Here is a 10,685-nt window from a genome sequence, read left to right on the forward strand (position 1 = left end):
GCATTTTTTGAAAAAGTCTGACCAAACCTTGCTTCGGAGGTTGCCTACATATCCTTGACTATAAAGAAATTAGGTCAGTATAGTTCTGGAAGTTTTGGTAGCTTAGACTATCAAGAAACTGTGATTTCATTGTTGTTGCTGCTGTTTCTGCTTGCTGAGCTCCTTATTACACCGAAATGAAAGATGAAAAGCTAAACTAGCTAAGCCTATCAACTATGAGTTACAAGATTCCTATCTATAAACCTTCTAAAGCTTGATCTTTAGTCTTGGCTGGTTCTTCCTGCAGAATCTAATCTGAATCTTGATGCTCGTTAGCTGCAGTTTCTAGTTCATTCTTCTTCAGCTTTTCGGATCAAGGCGGGACATGCAAAACTTGTGATTTCAATCGTATCTTGAGCAGTCCGCATTTTTTCTTCGCTTCCACACTTAAAGTCCAACTTCTTTTCTTGTTTTTCTTTTCCTCTATTTGGATTGAGACTTCTTCTTTTGGTCATCTCAAACCTCGTCCTTATGGTGAAAACCTGTTCAGGCACCAAAACAAACAAACGAATGAAATTTTCTGCCCCAGTTTTTACTAGGAAAATTTCGTGAGTTATTGCAAAAAATCCAAATCATTTCTTTATTGAAAGCAATAAAATTAGGATTGTGTATCCTTGAGAAAAAAAAGATTAGGGAGTGGAGACCCTATATCTAAAATGAAATCAAATGGGGACCAGAGGCCCTAAGTTGGAAAGATTATCAAGTTATGCTAGCATCAACTAGGGAGTGAGACCCTATACTAAAAAAGACTACCAGGTTATGCTGGCAGGGTCATCGAGTTATGCCAGAAAAGTTCTCGCGTTATGCTGGGAAAGTCATCGGGTTAAGCCGAAAGGTCCTCGGGTTATGCCGGAAAAGTTATCGGGTTATGCCGGAAAGGGTCCTCAGGTTATGCCGGGAAAGTCATCGGGTTATACCAAAAAAGGGTCCTCGGGTTATGCTGGGAAAGTCATCGGGTTATGCCAGAAAGGGTCCTCGGGTTATGCCAGAAAGGGTCCTCGGGTTATGCCAGGAAAGTCATCGGGTTATGCCGGAAAAAAGTCCTCGGGTTATGCCAGGAAAGTCATCGGGTTATGCCGGAAAGGGTCCTCGGATTATGCCGGGAAAGTCATCGGGTTATGCCGGAAAGAGTCCTTGGGTTATGTCGGGAAAGTCATCAGGTTATGCCGGAAAGGTCCTCGAGTTATACCGGGAAAGGTCCTCGGGTTATGCTGGGGATATCTAGGGGATGGGACCTTATATTAGAAAGATTACCGGGTTATGCTGGCATCGACTAGGAAATGGGACCCTATGTTGGAAAAACGTAGCTAGAGATTGGAGACCCTATGCTACCATGGTTTTGAATTTTTTTCTTCTTCTTTCTTTTTATTTTACTGTTAGCACTTTATTCAGGAGAATGCATGAAGAGTTTGAAAGAGACTTCCCTTTTTGGGTTAACTTCTGTTGCAGGACTATTTTGGTCTCCGCGTACCTTGCTTTATTGCACCTGCTTCTTGCAAGGTTGTTTTGGATTGTACCTATTTTCCTGTTATCAAATTAAAGAACAATTTGTTAGTTTGAAACGGTGGTTGGTTTTGTGGCCTTGATTGTTTCAATCACTTGATCTTGGCCTAGTACTTTCCATAAAATCTCCATTGCTTGCTGGCTTTCTGGAAATTGGTCTCATTTCTAAACCCGGGGACCTTAATTTTCCAAAGTTCCACATGATGATTGACCCGTGTGGGGCTTGGACTTTTCCTATCTTATTTTGCCTTTATGGGCAATTGACTTTGATTTCCTTTATTTTCGAGAGTTTTTGACCCTGGAGCATCGGCCATCATGGCCAGTCGAGATCGACTTGATGCACCTGCTGAGGCTGGGTGCTTTTTCTTGAATTTTAGCTTTTGTCAAACAAAACCCTATAAAATCAATCTTGCCATCTTTTCTTTGTATTAGTTTCGGAGGAGAATTAGACCGAAAGGGATTCAAAGAAAAATAAACAACGGGTAGGATAATGAATTTAAACTAGAGGTGTTCCTTTCGGGGAAAGGAAAGAAGGACTTATTTGGAGTGCATGCAGACTTCAATAGACATGGCATGCTTCTTAGACTAGATACCCGATCTGTGAAAACCATCCAACTCTCATAAACCCATCATAACTCATACCTCAAAACCAAGAAACCTTGACAGGACTTTATTAGTGCTGATGGTTGTAAGGGATCCCTTTTTCGATCAGTGGCGCCCTTTGCGGGTTTACACCAACTAACCTCTCTCATTTCTCTTCTCATCGTCTCCTTGTAGTGCTCTTTGCGAGTTTTCACTAACAAGGCTCTCTCATTTCCAATTTCTCTGCTCACCATCGCTTTATGGTGCCCGTGTGAGTTTTCACCGATAAGACTCTCTCATTTTATTTCTCTCATTTGAATGTATCAGATCCAAGTGACCAACATCCTCCCATTTTGAACATTTTTACCGATTGATCAGAAGGACTTTAGACAGGATTTAGGGTAAAAAGAGTTTAGATTAAATTACAACTTTGTCACCTTTCGGGCGAAATCATCGCCGAACCATTATAACATCTGCCCCAGTTTCACTTTTGGGGGAATTTGGATTTTTGCTTTGGTGTGACTGAATCCCAGAGAGATGATGCCTATGTATCCTTTCAGAATCAAGTCAAACTTAGTTCAGGGAACTTTTTTTTACAATATTTTCGGGTTCCAAAGAGGGTAATCAAAGAAAGGTAACCGGCTCAAAGGGTTAGCAAAGGGTTAAAAGTGTTTGGGTAGCGAGAATGAAAGCCTTCGTCATTCCAATCGAAGAATCTCTGTACCGTAGAAGGGTTAAATGTAATACCTTTTGACCGCGTCTGCATTGACAACTTTTTCAGGGTCATTTCCTTCAATGTCTCCCAAGTACAATGCCCCTTTTGGCAATAGTTTTCTTATAATGTACGGACCCTTCCAGTTTGGAGCAAACTTTCCTTTTGCTTCCTTGTGATGTGGGAAAATACGTCTCAAAACGATTTGCCCCACTTCAAAGTTCCTAGGCCGCACTTTCTTGTTGGAGGACTGGGCCATTCTTTGTTGGTACAACTGCCCGTGGCAAACGGCGGCCATTCGTTTTTCATCAATCTGGGTTAATTGTTCTAGACGGGTCTTGACCCACTCATTATCCTCAATGTCAGCTTAACGATAATTCGAAGAGATGGAATTTCAACTTCTGCGAGTATTACGGCTTCAGTGCCATAAAACAATAGATAGGGTATTGCTCCAACTGATGTGCGCACAGTTGTGCGATATCCTAATAATGCAAAAGGCAACTTTTCATGCCATTGTCTAGAACTTTGGATCATTTTCCTAAGGATGTTCTTGATATTTTTGTTCGCTGCTTCGCCAGCACCATTAGCTTTGGGCCGATAAGGGGTAGAATTCCGATGTGTGATCTTAAATTGTTCGCATACTTCCCTCATCAAATGACTGTTCAAATTTGCAACATTGTCCATAACGATAGTATTAGGAATACCAAAACGACAGATAATGTTGGAATGCACGAAGTCCCCCACTGCTTCCTTGGTGACGGCTTTGAGAGTGACTGCTTCAACCCACTTTGTTAAATAGTCAATGGAAACTAAGATGAATCTGTGCCCCTTTGAAGCTTTCGGCTCGATTAGCCCAATGACATCCACACCCCAAGCAATGAACGACCACAGTGCTGACATAGGATGTAGTTCAGAAGGCGGTGCATGAATCAAGTCGCCGTGTACCTGACACTGATGACATTTTTGGACAAAACTGAAGCAGTCCTTTTCCATGGTCATCCAGTAATAACTCGTCCGAAGGATTTTCTTTGCAAGGACATATCCATTCATATGGGGTCTACACACTCCTACGTGCACCTCATTCATGATTCTTCCGGCCTCTTGGGCATCCACGCATCTTAAAAGGTTCAGGTCCAGAGTCATTTTATACAAGACTTCTCCGCTCAAGAAGAAACTATTGGCGAGCCTCTAATGGTTCTCTTTTGGTCCCCACTAGCTTGTTCAGGATATTCCTTTGTTTTCAAGAATCTTTTGATATCATGATACAATGGCTGAACATCTGGTTCTATCTCAACTGTATTGAAATAACCATGTCTTTCTCAAATTTGGATTTCCAGTAGGTCAATGTGGACATTGCCTGGATATGGTAGCATCGAGGCTAAAGTAGCTAGTGCATCGACTAACTCATTGTGAAACCGAGGAATGTACCTGAACTCAGCAAATTTAAACCGCTTGCTAAGATCTTCGACATGTTGCATGTATAGAATAAGCCTAATATCTCGGGTTTCCCATTCACCTTGAGCTTGTCGGATGATCAAGTCAGAGCCTCCCATGATTAACAATTCTTCCACATCCTGATCGACTGCCATGTTCATGCCCATAATGCAGGCTTCACACTCGGTAGTGTTGTTTGTATAAAAGAACCGAAGCCGGGCTGTGGTCGGATAGTGCTGACCAGTGGGCGAAATCAGAATTTCCCTAATCCCGACACCTTTTGCATTCACAACTCCATCGAAGAACATTTTCCAAGCATTAGTGTCTTTTGGAATTACCTCAACTGAATTTACTTCCTCGTCCAGAAAGTAAGTACTCAAAGGCTGATATTTATCATCAACAGGATTCTCAGCTAAGTGATCCGCTAAGGTTTGAGCTTTCATCGCCGTGCGGGTGACATAGATTATGTCAAACTCGGTGAGTAGGATTTGCCATTTTGCTAACCTTCCCGTGGGCATTGGCTTTTGGAATATGTACTTCAAAGGATCCAATCTGGTTATGAGGTAGGTGGTATAAGCCAATAAATAATGCCTAAGCTTCTGAGCGACCCAAGTTAGGGCGTAACAAGTTCTTTCTAACAAAGTGTACTTGGCTTCATAACTAGTGAACTTCTTGCTCAAATAGTATATGGCTTGTTCTTTCTTCCCGGTCACATCATGTTGTCTGAGAACATATCCAAAAGAGTTTTCTAATACTGTCAAGTACAAGAACAAAGACCTTCCAGGTTCGGGTAGGACCAACACTGGAGGATTCAACATATATTCTTTGATTTTGTCGAAAGCTTCCTGACACTCATCTGTCCATCTAATCGCCGCATCTTTCTTTAATAGCTTATGTATGGGCTCACACGTGAAAGTCAACTGAGCAATGAACCTGCTGATGTAATTCAACCTACCCAGCAGACTCATAACCTCTTTCTTGGTTTTCGGAGGAGGCAAATCTCGAATAGACTTTATCTTTGTTGGATCTAGCTCAATGCCCCTCCGATTGACTATAAACCCCAAAAGTTTCCCAAACAGAACTCTGAATGCACATTTAGCTAGATTTAATTTCAAGTCACACTTACATAGACACTTAAAGAACTTCTTTAGATCCTGCACATGATCGTCCTGCATTCTTGATTTAATGATCACATCATCCACATATACCTCAATTTCCTAGTGCATCATGTCGTGAAAGATGGCAGTCATAGCTCTCATGTAAGTTTCCCCGGCGTTCTTCAAACCAAACGGCATGACCATGTAACAGTAAGTACCCCAAGGTGTGGTGAAATCTATCTTTTTTGCATCTTCTTCATCCATCAAGACCTGATGATACCCCGTGTAACAATCCATGAAAAACTGTATCTCATGTTTGGCACAATTGTCAACAAGGATGTGGATGTTTGGTAGTAGAAAGTTGTCCTTGGGGCTTGCTTTGTTCAAGTCCCCATAATCAGCACACACTCGGGTTTTCTCATCTTTCTTTGGCACTTGGACCGCATTAGCCAACCACGTGGTGTATCAGACCACTCGAATCACACCGGCTTTCAACTGTTTGGTGACTTCCTCTTTAATCTTGTCACTGATATTCGTTTTAAACTTTCTCTATTTTGCTTGGATAGAGGGATAACTGGGGTAAGTTAACAACTTGTGCACCACTAAATCAACGATCAGTCCTGGTATATCATCATAGGACCAGGCAAACACGTCTTTGAATTCGAACAAAAGTTGGATCAATGCATCCCTAGTTCTTTCATCAGCGTGAATGCTTATCATGGTTTCCTGGACCTCTTCAGAACTACCCAAATTAACTGGCTCAGTTTCATTTAAGATTGGCTTAGGCTTATTCTCAAATTATTCCAGTTCTCGGTTTATTTCCCTAAAAGCCTCATCTTCATCATATTCTGGTTCTTGATTCATTATTTCACAGTTAGACAACTTTTTAGGATCTGGGCATGAAGTCCGCAAGCATGTCATGTTATTTAAGTCTGCATTATTAGAACTGAAAAGAGAGATAAGAAAAATAACAAAAAAATCAGAAAGAATAAAGAGAGAGATTCATAGACGATGAAATATTGATTTGATTTCATTAAATTTGAAGATAGAAGAGTTTACATTGGAATTTTAAAGACAATAAACTAAAAACATTCTAGTTACACCCTGAAGTAACTTGGAATGCAGAAAAGATGGCAAGACTGAACTATCGAGATTCCCGCCTGACTGGGAACGGAGTAGCCTTCCAATTTTGAAGCTTGGCATTAGGACCCATATATTGCACCTCAGCAGTGCTTGAGACTTCACCCGACTGGACCATATGAGCCTCATATAACATTTGCATCATTGCCCCACAGATGTCCTCAATTTCTTCGGTCGTGAAGGCCTCATCTTCTTCCTCTATGTATCTTAGCTTGACAAACATTTTGGAGAGATGCGGGACCGGCTGAGGTAGGATCCACCCATTGTTCTTACGTTCATTAGCCCATGTTATGTCAGCTTCTATGGCCTAAAAACCCACACCGAAGAATTTTTCACTGGTAGTCAAAGTTATAGGCTCTGTAATACCTTGCAAAGATGCCCCGAGCCCTTTCCCGGTCTTGTAGCCATATTTGATCATTTCACTAGCGACCATGATTGACACGTTTGACAAGAAGGGTTGAGGACACGGGGTTCCTTCCTCACACTGGTCCGCAACCACGATCTCAAAAGCTTGGTAGACTATGTGCTCACTACCTTCCTTAGCCTCCAAACATGGGACTGACGGGTCCCCATAAATTGATTGCTCATCTTCTCTGTGGACCACAATTTCCTGGTTTTTATGTTCAAACTTAACCATTTGGTGGAGAGTAGATGGTACAGCCCCTGTTGCATGGATCCAAGGCCTTCCTAAGAGAAAATTGTAGGAAGTGTCCATGTCCAAAACCTGAAATGTTACTTCAAAATCCATAGGGCCGATGGTTAATATCATATCAATCTCCCCGATCGTATCTCTCTTAACGCCATCAAAAGCACGTACGCAAACATTGTTGGGTCTAATTCTTTCAGTCCCAATTTCCATTCTCTGCAAGGTCGAGAAATGGCAGATGTCAATCCCAGATCCGCCATCCAACATAACTCTTTTCATGTAGTATCCTTCACACTTAACAGTCAAATGAAGAGCTTTGTTATGGGAAACCCCTTCCGAAGGCATGTCATTTCGGCTAAATGAGATCCGGTTGACTTCAAAAAATCGTTCCTCCATTCTTTCCAATTGCTCAACAGTGGTCTCAACCAGAACATATGCCTCATTAAGGGTTTTTATCAGCACTTTCTGATGCTCATTTGAGCTTATCAGTAGAGACAAAAGTGAGACCTGAGAGGGGGACTTCTAGAGTTGGTCAATTACATCGTAGTCCATAGCTTTCATCTTTCGGAAGAATTCTTCTGCCTATTCAGCACTGATTGGCTTTTTAAGCAGAAAACGCTTCTTTTTGGTCTTGTTCAATTCTTCCAGATTGAGATACTTCCCAGACGAGTTTGTTTCATTCACTTCCCCCATGATTTCTTTTCCCTTGTACATCACTACTGCTTTGTTGTAGTTTGAGGGGACGACAATGGGGTCCTTCATGGGCTTTTGTGGTGTGCGGCTGATAACTACTGGCTCAGTCATCCTGGGTGAAATTATCGGCCCCCGCGCCACATAAGTCCCCTTTGGTACGTACATCTTTGGTACCGTAAGCGTGACCATGTTTTGCTCAAACCTTTTGGGAGGATTCAATATAAACTGTTCCTTTCTGGGGCCCTAGGAACATAAAGAATAGCATCTTTAGGAGGTACTGCACTTGTCTTGGTTTCCATAGCCTTTTATGCTTTGAGGAATGGAGTTACTCTTATTCTCATCCTTAGTTTGTTCTGCTGCCACTTTGGGCTTCTTTTCAATATCGGCGATAGCAATGATAGCCTTCAAAGCTAGGTCGAACTCTTTATCCTCACAAATCATCCCGATAATTGGCCCATTGTTGTGAGTTGGCAATGGGTTATTGGTTACATTGGGGACCTCTTCATCCCTCAGAACTACCCGTTTTAGTTCTATTAGGGTCCAACAATCCTCAGTGTCGTGCCCTTCTGCCCTTGAATGATAAGAACATCGAGTACCGGGTCTGTAGGAAGGTGACTCTGGGTTTTGCCTATTTGGAGGTACGGGCTGCAACAAACCTATTTGGACCAACTTTGGGAAGAGGCTGGAATATGATTCACCAATGGGTGTGAAGTTGGTCTTTCTGGGTGGCTCACGGGCACGGGCGTTATATGGAAAATTATTCTGTGGGGGACGGGGATTGTATGGAGCTTAGTGAGGAGGGTTATTTCTGGGAGGTGGAGCTCGGTTCTGGTTAACTGTGGTTGTGGCCGAGCGTATGGCTGGGCTTTCATCACTGCATAAGACTGAGGAGTCATGGTATATACCGCATCTTGGTGAGGGCAATAATGTTGCGGGGTGTTTGAAGAGTAACCGAAGTAACCTCGGGGTTGACAGGGGTTTTTCAGACCTGAGGCCATTATTTCCACTTCTTCCTTCTTCTTTCGGTTTGCTACAGCCCCTAATCCGCTCTAGATTGCTTGAGAAGTAGCTCTTATAGCCGATTGGCTCAGGATGCGACCTGTTTTCAAAACATTCTGTACCATCTCCCCAATTTTGATAGCCTCATCACACGGCTTTCCCATAACGGACATCATGTTCTAGAAGTAATCAGCCTCTTAGGCTTGCAAGAATACATTGACCATCTTGGTCTCATCCATTGGAGGCTTCACCCTAGCAGCTTGTTCGCATCACTTGACAACATACTCTCGGAAACTCTCTAAAGACTTCTTTTTGAAATTGGACAAAAAGTTTCTATCTGGAGCTATGTCCACATTGTACTGGAACTGTCTAACAAAGTCTCGAGCCAAGTCATCCCATATATGCCAGTAGGAGATGTCTTGGTCCATATACCATTCGGATGTAATTCCGACTAAACCCTCCCCGAAGTAAGCCATTAGGAGCTCTTCTTTTCCGCCTGCTCCTCTTAACTGATTGCAATACCTCTTCAGGTGGGCTATGGGGTCCCCATGTCCGTCATACTTTTCAAACTTGGGAGTTTTGAAACTGATGGGCAGATGAACATGCGGGAACATGCACAAGTCAACATAGGAGACACTTTTCTGGCCACTTAAGCCTTGTATGTTCTTGAGACTTTGTTCTATGCTTTTCATTTTCCGTGTGATCTCTTCTTGCTCGGGATTCTTTATAGTTCTCTCTTGTCCCGCGGTAAACTCATACCAGGTTGTTGAGGGTAGGAGTTTGTGGTGACATAAGCCGTGTCCGATGTAAATGGTGGTTTTGGAATGTAAAGTATGGCGGCTCAAAACTTGGCCTGTGCAATGTTGGCTGTGCCATGGCCGAGGTTGGTGGTGCGGTGAATATGTCAGAGGCCACTCCTAAAATCAGTGCCTGGGGGCGAACCTTAGAAGACGTTCCGACGAAATGGGCTGACATGGTGGGGTATCCAAGTGGGGTGTTTGGGTAATTTATAGCGATGTTGGAGGTTCCACTTGTTCTGGGAATCAGCTCGGGGAAACCAGGTATTGCACTAGGCAGCTCTCTACTGTTGGACCAAGTGTTCCACATTTCCAACATGCGGAGGCGCAGTTCCCTGTTCTCTTCAGCAGTTGCTGACTCTGACGTCGGGATAACCGAAAATGACCTATCCTCTGAGGGGGAATTATTGGTAGATGACTCTCTAATATCATTTCAACACTTCTTTTGGATCTTGTAAAGTAGGGGTACAAAGCCAGGTTACCACAAAACCAACCACCTTAACAACAAAACCTGGTCTTAAAGCGTACATAACAAACTAGTTAGTTTGGGACAATTAGCACATAGGGAATCGCACGTTGGGAATGTAATGCACCTAAATAGTTAAATACTTTTCTACATATTTTGCAACGGTTGCATGTCTCATCCCGACTTTTATTTATCTCCCAGATCTTTGCATCTTTCTTTTCTTTTTGCGCTTTTCATTGTTTGCTCTCTTTTCTTTGCACACTCTCTCTCTCTTTTGCATTGTTCTCTCTCTCTTATTCTTGTTTTCTCTCTTTTTCTTGTGTCCTCTTTTCATCATTTTTCTTTTATTTGAGTTACCTAAAATCATGACCGGATCCGATGGGGATTACCTACGTATCACGACGCCGCGTGAATCGGATCATCACGTAGTTCAAGGGATAAATGCGAAATAAAAGAAACAAATAATTTTGGGTTTTTCAAATTTTCATTAAAATTAAAACTTCTAAGTTTTTTCTCTATTACAACGACTCCATCATACATACCTAAGAACTGAAAAAACTAAAACAGACTCAAAAAG

At 42.4% G+C, this 10,685-nt stretch overlaps 1 protein-coding gene across 1 annotated transcript; it reads right to left on the bottom strand.

The window, feature by feature from the left end:
- Positions 1-6,814: 6,814 nt before the first annotated feature.
- Positions 6,815-7,549, bottom strand: LOC142165190 (uncharacterized). The gene has a single exon (XM_075223801.1). The coding sequence runs from the start codon at positions 7,547-7,549 to the stop codon at positions 6,815-6,817; it is 735 nt and encodes a 244-aa protein (XP_075079902.1).
- Positions 7,550-10,685: the final 3,136 nt, after the last annotated feature.

This window comes from Nicotiana tabacum, chromosome 10, assembly GCF_000715075.1.
Source record: "Nicotiana tabacum cultivar K326 chromosome 10, ASM71507v2, whole genome shotgun sequence".
NCBI lineage: Eukaryota > Viridiplantae > Streptophyta > Magnoliopsida > Solanales > Solanaceae > Nicotiana > Nicotiana tabacum.